This window comes from Dreissena polymorpha, chromosome 3 (assembly GCF_020536995.1).
Source record: "Dreissena polymorpha isolate Duluth1 chromosome 3, UMN_Dpol_1.0, whole genome shotgun sequence".
In the NCBI taxonomy this organism is placed as follows: Eukaryota; Metazoa; Mollusca; class Bivalvia; order Myida; family Dreissenidae; genus Dreissena; species Dreissena polymorpha.
Window position 1 is genome coordinate 85,896,308 of NC_068357.1, and position 23,126 is coordinate 85,919,433.

Consider the following 23,126-nt stretch of genomic DNA (forward strand, 5'->3'; position numbering starts at 1 on the left):
CGGAGCCCCAAGACACTCCCGAACGTTCAAGGAATTACGAGGATCGACATGGAGTTACACGGAGGCTACACGGATCACATTCCTTATCATACCAAATTCACCGTGAATACCTTTCAATCCACTGTCGGTTGACGTATCTTCCAGCTAATGTGTGGTATATTTAAGTCTGTGATAATGAAGAAATAACTGTGTATCTCATACAATACGCAATTTCAATTTTAATTTAAAATGTTAGTGACTTTGGCTGTATCACTTGTAATGAAGTTACTGCCATGCTCGAAAAGAGTAAGACGTTGTTAAAAGTATCAGCATTTCAGAGTAAGTCCTTTTTCAAAAGAATCAACTTTTCACAAGTAACTGTTTACTTATTTAGATTGTAAATATGTAAATTTCTGTAGTGGTCGCTATTTTCTCAATCTAGGCTGCCAGCAGACTTGGTTCCTATTATTTGGCCTTTCTTTACTTTTTGGCCTGCATTATGTTTCTGTCCCATATATATAGGACACTCATGACCCTATATAGAACGTTTTCGATTCTCTTTTCATCTTGCTTATGCTCCGCTTCTCTTCGGAGCTTCAAGTCCTTTAATTGATCTCCTTTACTCGTAGCTTGATTCATCGCGACTCTTTGCATGCCTCCGATTCTGCAAACTGATGTGTTTAGTCACTTTTCATGAATTGAGCTTTAGACAATCTATGTACCTCAACATCTTTTCCGTGTAACTCTTTACACCTCCCTGCTCCTTGTGCTTCAAATATATACTCCTCTCTAATGCTAATTCCAATGTCTGGTGCAGGTTTTCTAATCTAAGCTCTATCATATTTGATTGTGTCTTCTTTTAAATTACCTTGACGTTAAATCACATTAAATAGAACAATATGTTTTTTAATTCATCTTATTTTGTACGGATTTTTAAATTATTATCGTTCGACTGTTTATTTTATTAAGATATTACCTTATGTGTATTTAGTGTTTGATTTATACTTGCATCTCCAGCTTCTTTGATATCGCCCAATACGTAATTATTTATGGAACCCATGTCTAAACGCATGCCCTATATGTTTGTTCACGTGTCACATAGTCTTAAGTCAAACCTTTTCTTAAGAAGCCTACAAAAATCTTTACAATCTTCTTCAAAAGATTTTGCATCTCCTATAATGTTTATAGAATTGTCCATGCAATCGAATCATAGTGTAAGTGAATCCATGCATCCTAGTTGGGCGCTGATTTCATCGGTGAGTAAACAGTTTCATCGCAAAAAGTGCGTTCACATTCACCACAAGTCCAATAGCATTTTTATCTAGATACTTATATCTGAGATAAGTTTTTCTGGTCTAGGCAAATTCTGAACGAACCATTTTCACATATCTGTATGATTCGATTCATGGTTTACTGCTCTGAATTACAATTGTCAATCTTGGAATTGTTGTTTGAAATTGTTTGTATAAAAAATGCTTTTTTGAAATAAATATGTTTCAACTAATTAGTTTGAAGCTGACGCTATCTTACTTATTCTAATATGCTTCTCATGCTTCACGTAAATTACAATTCCTGCCTATTTTAATGGAATATAAAATAAAAAAATAATTTTCATCATCTTCAATCAAAAACTTATCTTTAAAAATCTTGCGAAACAACTTTTGTGGCAAAAAAATCGGTCGAGGCGAACTGCTTGGGAGCGAAACGATCATCGTGGTACGAATAGTTCAGGGCGCAAAACAAGACAGAACGTTTCTCGCCCAGGGTCAAGACTCGAACAAATTTATGTTTAGATTACTATTTCAGACTTGATTTACTGGATAACTGTGTGAAATCATCATGTCTGATGAACCACCTCTGCAGAAGTCAATAATAATCTTAGAGCGAGGGACAATAGGTAGTAAAACACTGAAAAAATTATTGTTATTTTCACTGTCAGCCGGCAACTTAGCTAGTTATTTTCTTGTTTCTGTTTTGAAATGTATGTTCAATATACTTTTACAAGTTCTTGATATTATTGACGAAATGTATAATTTTTATAGTCTAAAGTCGAAGAGAGTCACGACACTGTCAAAATGAATAAAAGATGGAGAAAATGGATTCAGACAAAAAACGAAAACATTATTTCTTATTAATTTTTCTATTGTCACCAGTTTTGTTATTGTTGATTTTTCATAGAGACAAGTCGTCATTTTAATGTTGAAGGTTTTTCTTACCATGTTTGTAGGAATTTCGTTCTTGTGAACTGTAATATATTCAAACATTTAGTTGTTTAGTTTGGTGTGTTAATGTCACGGTACCGAACTTGGGCGGGATTGGTGGAAAAGATGTGTGACGGCCTGTTTAGCTCAGTCCGGAGAGCTCTTACCCTGTAAGTGAGGTCCTGAGTTAGAATCCTGGACTGGTTGCATGCCTTTCACCACCCGGCCACAATAGCGCCCAACGTGGGGCCGTGGCGGTCACAGTTCTCCATAGAACTTGCCCCGTGGGTTTGTCGAGATCAGCTTTCCGCTGTTCTCTGTCTCAAATTTGGGGACGAATTCCAACTTGGCAGGGAAGAATGTCACGGTACCGAACTTAAGCAGGATTGGTGGAAAAGATGTGTGGCGGCCTGGTTAGTTCAGTCAGGAGAGCAATGGCCTTGTAAGCTAGGTGACACAGGTTCAAGTCCCAGATTCTATAAATAAATTAAGTTGATACAAACAGTCATAATATGAGATGAGGGGACAAATAGTTTAGACTTTTTCCCACAAGTTTCTGTTTGTATATTATACCAACTACAGTGCACCAGGATTCTCCCAGATGACAATTGCTGCTTGAAGACTTATTAGATTGATTACAGGAGTTCAAGGAGACTAGTTCTTCTTGAATACTCTGATCTTTTATGAGTACAAACGTACAGCTCAGAGTTCTTCTTGATAAAACGAAATTCCATGCAAAAAGATTTGTCTTGCGCATTTCTATAAAATCAGGGGTTTTTATCTGATTTTGGGCAAAGGGCCTGGCCTTTTTTGAGGGGAAAAAAATCTCGCGAAACGCCAGATTTTGGGGGAAAAAATCACACGAAACGCCGGATTTGGGGTAAAATAAGGAAAGTCTTAAATAATCAATGCTTAATTGACTGTTTTTAAAACAAATTCAAGGAAACAGAAAATTTAATCATGCAATATTTTTCTTTTTTCTACACTGGATCAGGTTAACTTATATATTTAAAGATTTAAAAAAAGATAAAAAAAAATTTTGGAGGGGAAAATGAAATCTAGGGGAAAATTTACCAGCTGAGGGGAACAAAAAATCGAAAGGGAAAGGGCCGATGATCGGCGGGTCACAAAGAAGGGAAAAAAAACCTGAAAATCCAGTTAAATCAACCTAATACATCTTTACAAACACAATACCTGTCATCATCGATATCAATTAGCGAGTCATTTGTGGAGAAATACTCAAAACAAACACTTTAAACAAAAACCTTTTTCAAACCATCAGCCAAAGTTTTGAATTTATGATTTGTTCTATCTAGGGATGGCAACGGTTAACTGGTTATCCGTTTCTTAAGGAGGTTAACCGGTTACAATATTAATATTCGGTTACTCTTCAGAAACACAATTTTTGGTTGAACGCAATAAATGCTCAAATTGTTAGTTTTGTTTTACTTCATTGCACTGTATTGGCTAATCTGCTTATCTTATCGCAAATTATCGGCAATTACCAACCCCTGATGCCCCATGCGGATCAAAAGCGATTAGAGTTGTAAACTAACAGAGTGCAGCGGATTAATGAACAGGTTTTATTGTGCCTTTGTGTTGACTACCATTGCTTGATTGATTACAACCGCTCACTGTTGTTTTAACAACTATTGCAAACTTAAACACCCTAATAAAGACATTGAGTATAACCAGGCCTTAACAACAGAGGTTAGGAAACCACAATGCCCATTGCAAAATATATTTACGCTAATTGACAATTGTTATTTATCAGCAAACTGTTAATGCACGTAATTCTTAAAGGATAATGAGTGTTAATAAAACACAACATAATTCGAATTCTGCACTAGCTTTCATTGGTCAAGGTGTAGAACAATAATTATGTGTAAATGACATGAAGGTAGTATTACAACAGAGAAACATCACAGTTTGCTGACAAGCATGTAAACAATGTCGGAAATGACTTTCAGAAATGACTAAGAATTGGATTCCAAATGTATATTCCCAATTTAAAGGACCAGCACAATTTGTAAAGAAACAGTATTTAATTGATAGCATGGTTTCAGTAATTAGGTCTCGAGAAAATCAACAAGACAGAGTATATTTGCATATACATGTACATGTAATTGTTTTTTTTTTCATTTATGTGTCAATATGACAGTCGGTTAACCGGTTAAATGCTTGAATATCGAAACAGGTGAACCGGTTATGGATTTGCTTAGGTTTGCCATCCCTAGTTCTATCTTACCGAGGTTCCGGAGAAAGTCTGTGTATTACAACTGGTTGATTAGACACAAAATCTATCTCACAGGATTATGGAGATAATCAATAACATATTTTTGAATTCGGAATACTCAGCTTTTTTCATTGCAAAATCTTACACATTTTCATGAACCGTTAACATGATTAAAACTTTGGTTTAATATCATTATTATGGGAACACACTTTATCATGTAGGTTGTTTTAATTTGTGCATTAGTGATATATATTTGATCTGTTTGTGTTTGGTTTATTATACTAATATTACAGATTAAAATACCCCTTGGATTCCTGGCAGCACGTTTTTATGGAAAATCTTGTTACCAATTGCAAAATCCAGTGACCTGGAGGGTCAATTGCTGCGTGTTTGATTATTGCAACTGTGTCTGAAACATGGTCAATACTTATAGGGGACATTTGGGTTTAAAGTGTGCAGCCAAATATTGCAGAGAAGTTGTTGATAAGATATCAAAATAATGTCAGAGAAGTGAAGTGGTCTGCCAATTTTTACAAACAATATATATACTATGGGGACTATTTACAGCTGTGTATATTATGCTGAATTATAACAAAATACATTTATGTATTTCAGGTCTGGGCTTCAATATAAGAGGTGGAGTAGATAATCCCCATATTACGGGTGACAGTGGTATTTTTGTAACCAAAATACGGGAGACTGGGGCAGCCTATAGAGATGGCCGATTGAAGGAAGGCGATAAAATATTGACGGTAATTGCATACATTTTTACTATACAGAGCTGGCATATACCAGTGTGAAATTTATTGTAAAGTGTAAAACTTCATATTATCTTTATGCATGGCTTGAATTATTTCATCAAGCTGGCCTGATAATATCTATAACATAAGTGCAAATAAAACATGCCTGTAAATAATAATAACACTGAGCATCTGGGCAAGCTGTGTTTCAATTGAAATCTTAATTGTAGTATTGTGCTAGTCTTGCCAATTGCTTTACATTTACATCAACATGCTTGTAACAACTTATAACGGTTAATACTCAACTTGCTTGTACTAGTTAAGATCATTTTTATGCCTGATTTATCGATCATTACTTAAAGTGGGTATGCACGATTTTGTCAAATATTTATGAATTTATATAAATTGTGTAAAAATCTTATTATTATACATATATTGCTATATAAATTAAAATAAATGTTAAGAAGAACATGTGTCGAAAAATGCGAAATAAGCCAGATATTTAATTCTGAAATAGAAAATGTCTGTACAGTTGAATTTGTGTGTATATACATCATGCATGTACAATGTGTATCTAAATTTAGTTTCACTGATCATTTTAATTTCCTGCAACGAATCTATTAATAAGACACACAAACACCATTTCTGATCCTAATACAAAAATGAATGCTTGGGTTATTGTAGGGAAATATGTACGAAATATCTTCGTTACAATTGGCTCGGGGCCCTAATTTGTCTTGCCTGCATTTTATGAAATTCGTCTTCAATGTATCATTTTTCTTGCCTATATATTGATTTTATGTTATTATTAGAGATTTAATCAATATATTACAATTTTACACATATCAAAATCGTGTATACCCTCTTTAAAAGGAACTTTTTTCACAGATTTTTAAATTTAAAAAATGTCCTTAAACATAATAACTGGAATAATAATTGTTATAACTTCAAAAAGTTGCATTGAAATTTAAATTCAGAATTAAAATGTTCATTTAAGTCCTGGAAGAGCAAATTCTGACATGCTAATGCTTAGAATTCAGGCTCTTTGCTGTGAATTCAGTCTTAACATTACCTGGTACCGTATTTTAGTGATGCACATAACTGTTAAAAACATTACTTTTTTTTCACTAAGGCCGGGTTTCCATGTCTCCGCGTTCCGTGTCTGTGTGTCCATGTCCACGGAAAAACTAACTGGTTGAAATCTGTTGGAGCTATTCCATGTATCCGCGTTCCGCGTCCGCATTATTCATCCGCGTATTGCGTCCGTGAAAAATCGCTCAGTGAGTGATTTTTCACGGATGCAGACTCAGCACACGGACGGCAGTCAACATGAAAGGTCGACTTTCAAGCATAGATATTAGTGAAAAAATAATAAATTTAGTAAGGAATCACCCTAAAATATACAACCATCGTATGAAAGAATACAAAGACATTGCATCAAACATCTGGCAAAGCATAGCCAAAGAAATGTCAATTGATGGCGTTTCAGGTAAGTGAGAACAGTAATATGCAACTATATATACAGCGTTCAGCTCTAATTCTCTAGCAAGATGGTAGTATGTGCCGTAAGTTTACCGGTTTGTTATGATGGCACGTGTCCAGTACCTATGTCTGGGTTTCCATCTACTAACATGCAGTACTGCAGCAGCAGTCATCATAAAAAATGTGTGCTCTTCTAATAACGACATCCTAATCCAAGTACCACCAGGTTTGGAATGAGCTTTTTACACAGAAAAGCTAAAATAATAAGCGGATGCATGGAATAGATACTCTGTGTCCGTATAAGAAACACGGACACGGAACGCAGAGCACGGACACAGATGCATTGAAACCCAGCCTTACAAGTGTATTTATATATATATATATATATATAGTGTGTGTGTTTTTTTTAGAATCTTCTTGTGCATAGAAAATGACATTGTCATGGCTTGTTTGACAAATCTGTCCAAAAAAAAGTTCTGAAACAGAATAAGCCAATGACCATATTCTAGCATACGTTCCTGTACCAATTGCACTAAAACTGTTATTTAATATAATAATTATCAGAAGTTGAAACTATTGCAATTCGCTTTACTAAAACAAAAGGTATAAATTGTAAATGTATCTGTAGTCCAGTCTTTGTGTTGCAGATAAATGGAACAAGTCTTGTAAACGTATCACACTCAGAAGCAGTCCAGTGCTTTACAAATTCCAAGGCGTCGGTCACTTTAGAAGTTCTTCATGGGGCACAAGATTACATATTGGTAAGAAATGATATTTTTCAATGTATTTGAGGGGCTGTCTTGGTTTCTTACTGGTGCATAGTTTTGTCACAGATTAACCTATGCTTTCTTCACAGGCAAGCCTGGAACTTCACTTTTAGTTTGTATGCCCCCAGATCTAATGATTAGGGGATATATTGTTTTTTGCCTGTCTGTCTGTCATTGTATGTGTGTGTCTGTTCCAAAACTTTAACCTTGCTCATAAAATGAAAACTCTTGGGTCTATGTTCTATAAACTTCACATGTGCATGCATCTAATTGAGATCTACTATCAAACATGGTTTGAGGTCACTAGGTCGAAGGTTTAGGACACTGTGACCTTTACATTCAAAACATAACTATTTTTCTAAAATAGCTGCAGTGCGGCTTCTAAGCGCAGTAGGGGGCATTGTGTTTCACATACAGCTCTTGTTATTGTATCTTTTGTTCTAGGAAGTAACTTCTTAGCAAAAAATCGCCTTGAAGTGAAAATTGTTGGCCCATATAAGACTGTAAAGGCTAATCTTGGACAACTATGCGTATGCATTAAGCCCCATTTTGCTAGAGCGAGGCACATATATGAAACATATGGTGATAGTTGGATGAAGTATATTATAGAAGGTTTAGAAACAGATGAGACAATGTGTCTTACCAAGCACAATTAGCTCCATCTTTATCCAATAATCATATTATATTCCATTTATCCTTCAATTTTGTTATGCTTGTTAAGTTATGTGTATACCTAAGTGTTAAGTATAAAAATGTTTTTTTAAAGCCTCTTGTCAATCCTACCAATCCAACATTCACCATATAAACACTCTAGAGGTCACGTTAATTGCCCAACCATTATAAAACACAAATTCAAAACATTTTTGAGAGTTTAAAAATGGTTCCATGTCATTGAAAAACAGCTGGAAGTGGTGGAACAGTTTCTCTTATATGTCTATACTGAAACCTTGTGAACACATTTATAAGCAACATATTTATCCCATTCTTCATTAAAGTATCTCAGAACATTTGAGGCCTAAAAATTATGTTTTTTAAGGGTTCAATTTTGTTGAAAATACTGGGCATCAAATTGCAGGGCAGTTTTCCTTAAAGGACTATGCTGAAATCTTGTGAACATGCTTAAAGTCACTGAAAATCATCTTGATGCTCAGAACATTTTTTAAAGGCATCATATCTGAGTTAATCAATATATTTTGTTTGTTAAAAATCATGCTTGTCAGGGGGTTGGGCAGTCTCATTTACACTTAAGTGAGTTTAAGTCATATTTTTTTGCCAAATCATCATGAAATTGACTAGAATATGTGTTGACATGATATATCAGGTAAGTTAAAAAACTGGTGTTTTCAACTCCTCTTGAACTAGTAGTTTGATCTCTCTGAAAGGTTCAACAGTTGAATGACCAAAAAGCAATTTTAATGAAACATTACCTCTGATAGTGTAAAAAATACACATGAAATAACAAGATGTGTTTGTGAAACACTATGTCCCCGTATATGACGTTTGACCTTGAAGGATGACCTTGACCCTTCACCACTCAAAATGTGCAGCTCCATGAGATACACATGCATGTCAAATATAAAATTGCTAGCTTTAATATTGCAGAAGTGACATTACATGAGCAATTTTGACCCATATATTTGACCTTGAAGGATGACCTTGACCTTTCACCACTCAAAATGTGTAGCTCCATGAAATACACATGCATGCCAAATATCTAGTTGCTATCTTCAATATTGCAAAAGTACTCATAAAATGAGCAATTTTGGCCACATATATTTGACCTCTGACCTTGAAGGATGACCTTGACCTTTCACCACTCAAAATGTGCAGCTCCATGAGATACACATGCATACCAAATATCAAGTTGCTATCTTGAATATTGAAATATTGCAAAAGTGTACATTAAATTAGCGATTTTGACCCATATATTTGACCTTTGACTTTGAAGGATGACCTTGACCTTTCACCACTCAAAATGTGTAGCTCCATGAGATACATATGCATGCCAAATATCAAGTTGCTATCTTCAATATTGCAAAAGTTATTGCAAATGTTAAAGCTGGCGCAAACCTACAGACCAACCAACCAACAGACAGGGCAAAAACAATATGTCCCCCACTACTATAGTGGGGACATAAAAATTCATTTGCATCAGCAGAAGAGAAACCTTATTATTTATTTATGTTTATGCATTTTCAAGCATATATTATAAACATACATGACTTGTGTTTCATTTGCAAAGAATGGTTCAAACAAAGTATAAAGAAAACATGCCTTATAGTTATAATGTTTTAGACTTTGGTTTGTAATATTGCTATCAGTGACAACAGTATGTGTTCTACAAATATATAAACGATGATGATATACATGTAATATATGAAATGAAAAACAAACATAAAATGAAGAGTAAATGAGTTGAGAAGCATTAATTTGATTCCATTTCTGTAAAAAAAAACAATGTATCTTTACTGAGGGCTATTTCTTTATAAATCTGGATTTTAAGTGTCAGGCTATGTATAAAACAATTAAAATTTGGTATTTGTTTTCTGTACTTCATGTTTAAGGTAAAATATTTCATTATTATACGAATAAAATAAACAATAATAATACTGTCTTTTGATTTTAATGAATTAATTCCAAAACTAAGATTTAAGGATAGTTTAACGTTTACATGTAGTTGTTTTTTACCAAGAAAGGATGATAACTGATTCCAGATAGGTTGGATGTACTTGCACTTATTATACAGTTGCCAAATAGTGAGACATAAAAAAAAATACACTAGACAAGACACACACATCAAACATGGAATTGTGGACCAATAAATATAAAATATTTGTAATTTAGGCTGCATCAAGTTACAATGTCTATCTATCTTTGTCCAGTCTTGACCAAATTTGGTAATTTCAAGATGGGTTATGGTTCAAACCTTGACATGGCATACCTAGTCTTTGCAATAGCTTGACCAGGCCAAGTTAAGTTAAAAACAAGATATGTGTTTGTCAGAAACACTATGTCCCCTTTTGCGCTGCTTTGAAGCTATATATTTGACCTTTGACCTTGAAGGATGACCTTGACCTTTCACCACTCAAATTGTGCAGCTCCATGAGATACATATGCATGCCAAATATCAAGTTGCTATCTTCAATATTGCAAAAGTTATTGCAAATGTTAAAGTTGGCGCAAACCAACCAACATACCAACAGACCAACCAACAGACAGGGCAAAAACAATATGTCCCCCACTATGGTGGTAGGGGACATAATGTCCAATCTTGACCAAATTTGGTATTTTCAAGATGGGTTATGGTTCAAACCTTGACATGGCATACCTAGTCTTTGCAATAACTTGACCATGACCAAGTTAAGTTAAAAACAAGATATGTGTTTGTCAGAAACACTATGTCCCCTTTTGCGCTGCTTTGAAGCTATTTATTTGACCTTTGACCTTGAAGGATGACCTTGACCTTTCACCACTCAAATTGTGCAGCTCCATGAGATACATATGCATGCCAAATATCAAGTTGCTATCTTCAATATTGCAAAAGTTATTGCGAATGTTAAAGTTGGCGCAAACCAACCAACAGACCAACAAACCAACCAACCAACAGACAGGGCAAAAACAATATGTCCCCCACTATAGTGGTGGGGGACATAAAAAAACTGAAAATGTTTGACCCAGTAGTGCAAAAAGAATGACAAGTAATTTTTAAATAAAAAGATTACTGATGAAACAACTTAAATTATCAGATTTGTCCCACTAGTATTATGAGTATTTTGAGCAAGTTGATATTGTCTTTCTTATGCCTGAACACAGTTCTTTAATTATTGCAAAGACTGCATAATTGTTCCTACAATAAAACAACTTGTGTTCAATATCAAAATAGAAATAGCATTCATAGTTCTGATATGTAATCATCACTAGTTGCTCCTAAATTGCTAACTTTTTTTAGTTTTTCTGTTTTCAGAAACATAAAGAACAAAAAAGAGAAGAAAAAGGAGACAAAAGCAAAAACAGTAAATCTTCAGCAGGAACCTATGTTGTGATTGCAGCAGTTGTGGGAGTTGTGGTCGTTGGCTTTATCGCATATCGCAAATGTTATTTGCGAAAATAAAACTTTGTTGTTTTAGTTTTACAATCTACTCAAATTTACTTATACACATCTAAATAGCTGCTCAGAAAGAAGGTGAAATTTATTCATGATATATTTACAGCATATATTTTTACGTTAAACGGACCTGTATTGAACTATGTTAAAACTGTTTACAATTCAGTTTTGTTGTCCCCTACCGGTTTCACCAGAGGGGACTTATGGTTTGCGCTCTGTGTGTTCGTCAGTCTGTGAGTCTGTCACACTTTTCTGGATCCTGCGATAAATTAAAAAGTTCTTAATATTTTTTCATGAATCTTGAAACATGGATAGATGGCAATAAGGACATTATGCACGTCATTTCATTTTGTTCCTACGTCAAAAATTCTGGTTGCTATGGCAACCAATATTATTTCTGACAACGGTGGAGCCAGTAGGGGACATATATTGCTTGGCAATAGTCTTGTTGTTTGTGTTTGTTGCTTTGAATGCAAAGATGCAATAACTAATTAACTTAATGTATTAAAGTTGTTCACTAGAAACAGCTTCTTGTGATTTTGCACCTATTTGTTCTACAAAACCACCAAATTCCTAATTTTGTAAAATATGTAAAGCATTAAGCGTCTATCACTGATTCATATTTTTATAAGCTTTCCAGTTTTCATTTTTATTAGAGATACTGACCAAGCATAACTTTGTTTGTGCTTCAAAAAATAAGACATCTGAATCATCATAAAAAAATAAACAAAGGGTTGTGCTTAGATACGTAAACTGAAACACCAAACATTTGTGCAAAAATGAACAAAGGTTTACATTAGTGTCTACAGACATTAAACCATTGATGCCTAGTCGATTCTCCCATCCTTCTAAATTGGATCAATTTATTTCCAAAATAAGGGATATCCAGTATATTTATTTCTTCTTACAGCAAATATTCCATTAAGCAAATAGCGCAGACCCTGATGAGACGCCACAGCATGCGGCGTCTCATCTGGATCTATGCTGTTTGCCAAGGCCTTTTTTTCTAGATGCTAGGCATAAATGGGTTACAGTGGGCTGGGTAAACTACACCAGAATAGCATAATCACGACCAGTGTAGCTGGAAGCAGTAGCTCACTCGGCTGATAATACTCCTGCAATGTAACACTCCTATAGCAGGAGACTCAAGTTCACAGTTACTGATGTTGTTGTGTGGCATTTGTTTTTTGACTGTCAATGTTTAATTTAAAAACAATTGTCTTCTCTTCATAAAGTCAAGAATGTCAATAGTGTGTAAAAACAGCTTTTCCTTGCCTTTCATTCCTTTTACGTGTGGAGAATACCTTTTTGTACATGAATTATACCAGAACAAAATTACAAAATAAAAACATGAATAAAATTGTGTTTTATTAACTCGAAGTTGTTTCTGAATTTGAATTTCCAACTTTTAATAACAATACTAAGGTTATTATCATTTTAAAAATGTGACAAAAAGCACTTTCAAGGTTCATCTGCAGAGATTATATATAACCAAGAGCACCGCATAACGGGTGCATAACGCAAGTGCAGTTTTGAATAAATGAAAGCTTGTCAGAATTTTTTTAGAGGTCACAGTGACCTTTACCTTTGACATAATGACCCAAAAATGGGTGTGGCGTGTAGAACTCATCAAGGTACATATACATATGAAGTTTCAAAGTTGTAGGTGGAAGCACTTTGTTGGATGGTTCTTCAGCTTTGCACATGAAAACATTGTAAATTGGACTACTTCCACATTTGTCAGGCAGATTAAATTGAACTTAAAATATTTCATCAGCCTGAAGTGTTCATGACACCTTATCCTTAGTGATCCAACATTCTTGATATATTTCCCCTTAAACAAAGCTGTGTTGGGGTTTTCGTCCTGTTTTTGACAAAGTTTTAGTTCAGTACCGATGTGTCAAAAACTTTCTAAACTGCCCTCATTTTACTACAGTGCTTCAAACTCATGAGGCTGATTTTATTGAAGAGATGACTATACCTTTTGAGCATTTTTTATCCCCCTCCATAGGTGGAGGGATATTGTTTTGGCGTTGTCCGTCCGTCTTTCCGTCCGTCCGGAGCCATATCTTGGAAGTGCTTTGGCGGATTTCATTGAAACTTAGTATGAGTATATATATGGATAAGAGGATGATGCACGCCAAATGGCACTGTACACCATCTGTTAATAACAGAGTTATGGCCCTTTGTATCTTGAAAAAATGCATTTTTTGTGTGTCGGGAGCCATATCTTGGAAGTGCTGTGGCGGATTTCGTTGAAACTTGGTATGAGTATATATATGGATAAGAGGATGATGCATGCCAAATGGCATTGTACACCATCTGTTTATAATGGAGTTATGGCCCTTTGTATTTTAAAAAAATGCTTTTTTGAGTGTCAAATATAACACTTGTGTCCAGAAGCATATTGGGGGGGGGGGGGGGGGGATATCAATTCAACGAATTTGCTTGTTTCATAAGTAGCCATATATTCATAAATGTATGCTCAATTCATTCTCCAAAAAAACATATGATGGTGCCACATCAAAAATACCCATATTTCTGCTCAATATTTATAGAGCTATTAAAATGTTAAATCTGGTAGCAACATATTTTGGGAAAAATTTACTTTAATTTACTTGTTTGAAAAAGTGGAGATGTTGGTCAGTTGGTCTGAAGGTCAGAAACCGTTAGTTTTCGTGTTCAATCAAGGGAACTCCTTCAACCGTTCACATTTGTATGATGGTTATACAATTATATTCAAATATATTTCAAATCTATTTTTCATAATTCAAATATTTGTTTTCTTTAACCAAAGAGAAGTATTCAAGGTGTTACATTTTGATAAATGGAAGCCACCTATTTATTTTCAGGTAAAGGACATAAGGTATTTTAGTTCATTTTGGCACTATTTTTATAAAAAAAATCCACCTGCATGGGCTTTGGCATAGTGATTACATGGGAAGAAGATCCGTTTTGTGGTAACCAATTGAAAGGTCAAGGTAACGTGTATCAAAAGATCGGTTTGTCCTTGATATGTAGTGAATGGTAAGACCTCTAATCATCTAAATTGGTATGCTGGAAACTTGGGAGGAAATATGACTTAAGACGAGTTTCAGGACAATTTGTCAATGGGCTGTATCAAGAAATTGGTGTCTGCACCATTTGTAGAGGTCTTATGATCAGGGAAAACTTTGCAAAAAGACAGAGGGCATGCATGTTTAAAGCACACTATACGATTTTGTCAAATGTTTATGAATTTTTATAAAATGTGTAAAAAACTTATTATACATATATTTCAAAATAAATTAAAAGTTAAGAAGAATATATGTCTTAAAAATGCGAAATAAGCAAGATATTATATTCTGAAATCGAAAATGTCTGTACAGTCGAATTCGCCAGCATGTATATCATGCGTGTATGATGTGATTCTAAATTTAGTTTAACGGATCATTTTAATTTCTTGCAATGATATTTATTCATATGACACACAAACACAAACTCCGATCCTAATAAAAAGACGAATGCTTCGGTTATATCTTCGTCACAATCGGCTCGCGGCGCTTATTTGTCTTTGCTGCATTTTATGAAATTTGTCTTCAATGTATAATTTTTCTTGCCTATTTTGAGTTATTGTAACATATTTTTATCATAATATTACAATTTTTACACACACAAAAATCGTATGGTCTCGCTTTAAGCAACTTCGAGATTGTTACTTCTTAGATTACAGACCATGACAGTGTTGTTTAAAAGAAGGGTTGCAATTTGTGCAAGTGTTTTCATTTAAGCTTATACTCAGCTAACAAAATAAAGAAAAACATACACAAAGTTATAAAATAGTGATGATTGTATTATCAGCTATTTATAATTCACAAAAAAGAAAAAAAACAGAACATACATGTAGCTAACTTATTTTTATTCATTTTTGATAAATTTTAAAACTAGGGTCAATAATGCCTGTACAATGTAAACAGAATCCAGCAAGTTTTAAAAGTAGCTGCCCATATAAAAAACTCCTATGTTTGATCAAACGGGTCATACTGCATTTGGATCAATTACAACCATTATGTAAATTTTCAACTTTCACATTTATCAATAAATCCTTTTAAACAAAAACATATTCTATATAACTTAGGAAGAGAAATATACACATATCAATACATCATGTACCAATCATTGAAAAGTATCAATTGAAGTAAGACTGTAATGTAAGTTAAACTATATTGCAAATGAAAATTTGCCCACCCCTTATTTAAATGTAATCATCTGTTAAAAATACAAAAAATATATTGCACACACAAAAAAACCTGATAGCTCATACTATAAAATGCAATGGATTGTTCCAAAGTGGGCAAAGAAAGATACATGCAAATGCAATAACTTCATTTTACTGTAAGAAACAATGAACTCTGAGGGTATGGATATATGAAGTTTTAGATCATGAAGGATAAAGAACTACTATATGAATAATGAATAACTAGTCTACCCTGCCAATAAATAACCAAGAGGTACATTAATACATGCATAATATACAAGACACCAAGTTTGGCAAATTCAATCTTCACCCAATAAATGTTTATATTCCTGTAACCATCAGTAGTTTAAAGTTTTCAATAAAACACAGTACATTTACAAATTATGAAACTTTGTTTACTTATTGAATGTTAACACATACTTGCATAAAAAATAGTATATTCTAGAATTCATAAGACCGAACATCTTTTAGCCATTTTTGATAAATAGAAGTAAAAAAACTTATCTTGTCTAGAGTGTAAAACATGCTTAATACTGCTTTGTATTGCAATTTTTATAATAATTATAATTCATCGCCAGAATATAAATTAAGATTAAAACAAACTGAACAAGAGCTGTCCAAAAACAGCATGCAAGAATATTCTTCTTTTTTGTGCTAATAAAAATAATATACTGACCAAAAAGATATTTCATGTTGAATATTTTAAGTAAAACAAAAAAAATGTGCCTATGCAATTAAACTCTTTTACTCAGACAGCAATGCTGACATTTTGGTGAGTATACTGTATTATTACTAGAATTTTTGTGTGAATAGTCAAGCTAAAAATAATACGATGTAGAAAAAATATGGAGCTAAAAAGACAAACAATTAAGGAGTTAGGAAACAAACTGGTTTAAATTATGTTGTTTTATAAATGTCGCCACATAAATGGACATGAATAATAAATTCGTTAAACAAAAAAAACTTCAATCCTGTGTAAAAGTGAAACAATACTTTATTATAAGCTATTTATCTCACTTAGTAAACAGCAATAAAAGGTGGGTCATAGAAAAGCTGATTTTCAGCAGTTTGAATGTACACAATAAAATATCACAATGAAATAATTAAATAAAATCCATGGTATTGACAGCATCGAAAAAAACTCATATTGGACATTTTTAACACAAAATAGAAAATCTGAGACTCTTTTTTTTAAGTTTACAAAATATTGGGGAAATAATTTGATCACGACTTTAATTTCCCAAGACGTGCAAAAACTCCTGCTGCCTGAGACATGTTAGCAGCAGAGCTTGCTGGAGAATTAGTGTCCAACGTTGAGGATTCATTTTCTGAAGATCCAACACGCTTTTTTGCCATATTGGATTTCGGAGTAGTTTTAACTGTGATTGTAATGCTGTCCAATTGTTTAGCACCGCCAGTCCTTGCAATAATTGTACCTGGTGAAAGAGAAGCATAAACTATTAGCATGGGTGTTCTATATGTGCACTTTTTCTTACCCTGAAATATAAATATAAGATCATTTGTGCTGTACCAGTGTAACTTCTAACACATGTCAAACATATTGGTCTCAAACATATTGGTAGTACTCTGAAGTTTTTAGTTTCAGCATTTTTATACAAGCTTCATATCATGGAAAGCCTAATGCTTATAAAGACATCCCTAAAGTCCGCTTTTTTAATTGAACCTGTAGGCAGTACATGACTTCAGAAAAGATCTTAAGAAGTTGCCCCCAGCATGTGTATTGAACCCTGGACCACCTGATAATGAGGCAGACATTATAACCAACATGCCACGGCTCTAAATGTTATGTTTGAGCAGATGGTCGTTGTCTATTCAGACAAAAGTTATGCCCCATTGAACTTAAAAGAAAATGCTCATTTCTAAGACAGAAGGTTTCAATTAAATTCGCTGATTGCTTGATCGTTATAAAAGACAATGCTCATTTCTAAGACAGATAACCTTTGTTATTTTTTGTGGAAGTGTTCACTTTGACAGCAGGCTGCGCCGCAGTGGTGCTGGTGACCTCTGCAGTGGTACTGCGTGCGCCAAGTCGGGACCGGATATCCGAGGTCGTAGGTACTGTCGGACGAGCAAGCACGCCATCAGTTTGTATGTCAAGAACTTTCTTCGGACCTGAAGTGGTATTAACAATGAATCTTAAGATCAGTTGTAATTTGTATCCTTATATTCTTCAAATCTGGAATGTCATTTAATTATCTGCTTTACTATGTACCAAAACAGAACAGGAGGCCAGGTCACTTTAAAATGACACTAGTATTACAGAGAAATATCAGCAACTAACTAATTGGTGAATATAGAAAGAAAAAAAGCTGTAAATTAAAATTGTACATGTAGCAAAAATGAATTACTACAGTTGTTTTGCATTCCTGCCTTCTGATTATGTGAATACATGTACTATTTTTGAAACTGCAAAGTGTGATTTTGTCTTTTAGACCCACCTCAGATGAGGAATATAACCTGCCCTCTAACAGCGTTCATCTCAACTCTTCACTTTTAATAAGATCCAGGAAAGTTAAAAACAAAATGTTGTCAAACTATTTCGGCATTTTACAGGTATAAATCAGCTGAAAGGAGTGAAAATTTAACAACCTGATAAGAATTGTTATAGAATTTTTAAGACAAAAACACTGCAATCACAAAGCCCTGGCAATATGTAATTTTTAACAAAGGAAAATTACTCCTTTTAAATAAGAGATGAGTTCGTCAGATACACAATGCCCCATACTGCCCCGCTTTGATTTATTTATTTTTTTAAATTATCAATTGGCAGGTACAGATTATTTTTACAAGGGAAGTAATATTTTTTAAAGGGATATAAAAAAATATTACTTCCCTTGTAAAAATGATCTGTACCTGAAATGATAAATAGAAATTATCTCCCTTTAAAGCTTGTTACTTCCCTTGGATTATTTTTTTTAACTTTGACCTTGAAGGATGACCTTGAGCTTTCACCACTCAAAATGTGCAGCTCCATGAGATACACATGCATGGACAGACGGTTCAAATGCTATATGCCACCCTACCAAGGGCATAAAAATATGGCAATTCCATGGCAAAATCTTGACAATACGCACTATCGCACTAAAAAATAATATTCTATAAAAGTTTGATGAAATTCACTTGCAAAATGTACAGGGATTTCTACACTATTGTGACAGACTGGAACACACACTTACTAACAAAGGGACGCCTATCAATTTGATATCACTATGCCTTTCAGTGAGGGATAACAAATTAATACATCCTTCACAGATTTATGTTACCAAGACCATTTAACAGGCGTATTTTGTTCTGTTTTTGTTAGAGTGACCATGACTTTGCCCCAACCAGCCAATAAATGCAAGTCCAAGAAAGTGTCTATGTAAGTTACCTACAAACAAAATCAGAATGCATTCTCACCATCTTAACTTATTTTATTGAGCAGAAACCATTTTTCCTTTTTAGTATCAGTGTCCATAACCTTGAGCTGACAAGGCAAAAGCATTCCATCCCAAGCCTTTACCGGTAAGTCTCTATTCAAGCTTATTATATTTAGAATGTCAGTAAGATCGGATAATGAAACCTACAGCTTTTTTCCAGACACCACGAATTAGACAGCAGACAACATTAATACAGCAATTTTTTTTATAATTCAAGGGCCACAATTCAGGAGGGCTTCAGTAACAGTTTATGGAGCTTTGACAAGATAAAAAAATGTATCAAAATAGTCACCAAGTCTGAAGATAATACGATTGAAAGAATTTGAGTTACAGAGCGGACATGGTTGATTTGGCAATTTTTTATCATTTTTGTAATGGCCTTTATTCCAAATTTGTTTAAGCTATCTGGCTTGTAAAAAAAAATTTGCCAAGATATTACCATACAAAATATCTTAAAGTTTCAAGATTATCGTATATATACTTTTTAAAATTGACCCGACATCATTCTCCTGGACGAAGCCCGTCTGCCAAAGGTGTTCCCTTATTTCACTATGTATTCTTTTTAAACAAGCATTAAAAAAAAAATCTCACCCTGCAATTTCTCCTGTATTTTTGGTTTCTTCATTGCCACAAGTTTCTTCTTCTTTGCGGCTGGTTCCTTCAGTACCCCGGCATACTCCAGAGGCAGGCCTACCTCTGTCTCCTCAGCATCATCGTCATCTCCAAACGTTACGGTAGATGTTGCCGCTCGCTTAATGGGTGACTTCCCGCCCAGGCGGGCAAATATTGACGGCTGAAACATTGAAAGACTCTTGAGTGTTTTAAATATGTACTATCAAAATGGGAAGATAATACATATGTGTATAATTAATATATTTTTGCCAAATATGAGGCTCAAGATGCGAGAATTAGGTTCAAGATGTGAAATATGGCATTGTTGTTGTTGTTACATAAAATTCAATTAAACTATAAAAATAATAACGTCTCAATGCCTGGCTAAGCCTTTATTTGTCAGTCAGCATTCCACTAAAACATGACTGGCATGTATGTGCCCCGACCCGGGATCGAACCCGGAACCTCTGGATTGCAACGCCAGCGCCTTATCCACTGAGCTAAGGAGGTAACAAATTAAATACTGGTGCTTGTACACATGCAATATGTTTTGATATTTCAGTACAACATAGAAGGATTAAGCACAGAGGACTCACTACAGGGCATAAGTGCGTTATATAAATGACTCTAATATTATTATTCATGATTCTTGTAATGACATCTTTTCATACTATCAAAGAATAAAGTTGAGCAATTGATTATAACTTACTTTTTCACTCTTTGACTTATACATATGTATAAGTTATGTTCAAATTAATTTAATATCTTTTACAGCTTTTATAAAATAACTATGATATAATCACAATATATCTTATTTTAAATTAATATGATTTAGGCATTTGTAACTTTACTCAATTACCTAAGAACAATCAAATTACATGGCTTATAGAAATGTGTTGTTACACCATTAAGTCATTCAAAAACTCAAAATAATGTAAGGTAGTTTTGTTCTTAAATTTAATGGTAGATATATAGTATGTTAGGATATAAATAAATAGGTCTAATAATCAATAAAAAGTCACTATACCTTAGCAGGGGCATCACTAATGAGTATGAAAGAGAAGTTACCTAGATTTGGGGAAGGCGGTTTACAATAAAACAAAGCAAAATCAAGAAATTTACATTTTAAAATGAAACTCCATAATGGATTGTCTTACTTGCGTTGTGGATGTGCTGTCTAAGTCAACATATGTTGTCTTCTTTTCACTTCCAAGTCTTTCAAAAACAGAGGTTTTGCCAGAAGCCGTTTTCTTTTTTTCTGAGAAAGAACAAAACATATCAAGATTTTGTGCAAAGTCATATTAATTTAATTTTTTTTAAGAATGGAGTTGGTCTATTTGTTTTGCACAGATATTTTCATACCGCACATGGTCACAATTTTTGTTTATCTGACAAATACATATCAGTGTTGGTATAAATCAGAGCGATTGGAATACATGTGTTGTCATGAAGTTCTACTGACGAATTTACATTTTAATAATTATACACTGAACTGTTTATTTTATTTTTATTTTTTGGACCTGAATTGTTTGATAAAAGTAGGAGCAACAGAATGTTGATCATTAAAGTCATATATACCCACTAAAATAAAATTACAAAATTTAGTGAATATGGCATCAGGCTAGTGCACAGAAAGTTCTTAGCTTGATCCCCACTAATGCAGGGTACTCCTAATCTTGCCATAGAGTTTATCTATGAGTTTCTTCTCTTGACGCAGACAGGTTTCTCTTTAAATCAATAGCTTTTGATGCAATCAAGCTAAAAATAAATAGGTTTTATCAATCTCTTACCTTCTTCAACCTGAATTCTCTGCAACTCTGCCAGCTGTCTTTGTTTCAGTAACTTTTTCTTAGTCTCGCCACTGGACTTCACTGGTACATTCACTTTGAAGTCTGTCTCAAAGTCTGTGAACACTTTACGGTTGGAGGGGGTCACAGAAATCATCGGACTTGAGCTATACAGGACTGTACCAGCTGCATCTACAGAAAGAGAAATAGGGTTTAGTTAAAAGTAATGTCTGGCTGAAACGTGTATCTAAATTTTAAACACGTGTATACCCGTGCATATCCATTAGCAGAATGATGTCAATAAATGATTCAATAACACGTACTTCAAAAATGGCTTTGCTTCTTTTACATTTCTGATTATAATTTGGAAATTCTGATGATTGATTCAAAGATTGCAGGACCTTGAGTCTGGTAATACATGTAAATTAAAAATAACATTTTGATTTCATAAAGTTTTATATTTTCTATTTTACATATAAAAATAACAAACAGAATTTACATAAAATTTTAACATTATATTCTCATACTTGTGTTTTTTTATTGGTTGCATGAACCTTCCAATTGACATAAATATATAGATCCCAAGCATTATGTAAATGGAGAGAATCTCAACTCTATGTGCATTTTGGTTCTTGTTTTTACACCATTAACAGGCCTTTACCCTTTATCACTTAGATACGTATTTGACTCATAAAATATAAAGTAATTTATTTTAAGAACTTTCTTACTAGATTCAAATTTAAAGGTTTCATTTCCAACCCTTAGATACTGATGAGTAGCAACAGCATAAAACCTGAACAAATGCGAGTTACGCCGCAGGCTGTTCTGGTTTTATGCTGTTTGCACATAGCCATTTTCACTATGCTTCTGAGTGGGAAAGGGTTAAAATTTACTACCTGGCTTGATAGGACTGCCGAGTCTGAGTGCCATTTCTTTGGAGAGTTTGGAGGTAGCAGCAGGCATGAGTGGAGAGGCACTTCTCTCTGCCTTGGCTAGGTAATGACCCGGGTGCGACTGGCAGCTGAAAAGCATATGATAATTCAGCATGAAACTTGCAGATCTACACTTCATTATAATCACATATTAATCACTTGAAGTTGAGAAATGTGGAGTTCACATAATAGTTTATGCAAACCAACTGACCATAAAAAAAAAAAATAAAAAAAAAAATAAAAAAAATGGTAGTGGATCCGTGGTCTAGTGGTAACACACTGGCTTCACAATCCAGAGATCGCTGGTTCGATTCCCGCTGCACCTAACCTACTAACTCGTCTTTCGCATGAGACGTTAAACCGAGGTGCTGTGTACTAGGTGCTATACACAGGGCACTAAAAGACCCAGGGTCACCTCTGGAACGTGGTGTCTCCTGTATCTTGCACTATCCCCGTAACCAACTAACACGTCTTTCTGGGGCGATGGCCATATGGGAGACAATCCCGGTGCACTGATAAAAATAATGAAGAAGAAGAAGGCTGACCATAAAAGTTACTCAAAATATAACCCCACTCATACTTTGCCCCTCCTTCACCCACCCCCCTGG

General features: G+C 34.2%; 2 protein-coding genes across 2 annotated transcripts in view; one reads left to right on the forward strand and one right to left on the reverse strand.

Moving 5' to 3' along the window:
* The first annotated feature begins 1,704 nt into the window (after positions 1 to 1,704).
* On the forward strand, positions 1,705 to 12,884 carry LOC127875088 (synaptojanin-2-binding protein-like). The gene is made up of 4 exons (XM_052419907.1): positions 1,705 to 1,876; positions 5,032 to 5,168; positions 7,286 to 7,399; positions 11,370 to 12,884. Exons 1-4 carry the CDS (start codon positions 1,819 to 1,821, stop codon positions 11,514 to 11,516), a joined length of 456 nt encoding a protein of 151 aa, XP_052275867.1. The 5' UTR covers positions 1,705 to 1,818; the 3' UTR covers positions 11,517 to 12,884.
* Positions 12,885 to 15,393: 2,509 nt separating this feature from the next.
* LOC127872378 (uncharacterized) overlaps positions 15,394 to 23,126 on the reverse strand; it is an 8,902-nt gene continuing 1,169 nt past the window's right edge. Inside the window, exons 2-7 of the mRNA XM_052415710.1 lie at positions 22,483 to 22,607; positions 21,590 to 21,778; positions 20,957 to 21,057; positions 19,779 to 19,980; positions 17,707 to 17,880; positions 15,394 to 17,183 (exon numbers count right to left, since the gene is read on the reverse strand). Coding sequence (XP_052271670.1) covers positions 16,972 to 17,183; positions 17,707 to 17,880; positions 19,779 to 19,980; positions 20,957 to 21,057; positions 21,590 to 21,778; positions 22,483 to 22,607 — 1,003 coding nt within the window. The 3' untranslated portion in view covers positions 15,394 to 16,971. The remainder of the gene's footprint in view (positions 17,184 to 17,706; positions 17,881 to 19,778; positions 19,981 to 20,956; positions 21,058 to 21,589; positions 21,779 to 22,482; positions 22,608 to 23,126) is intronic.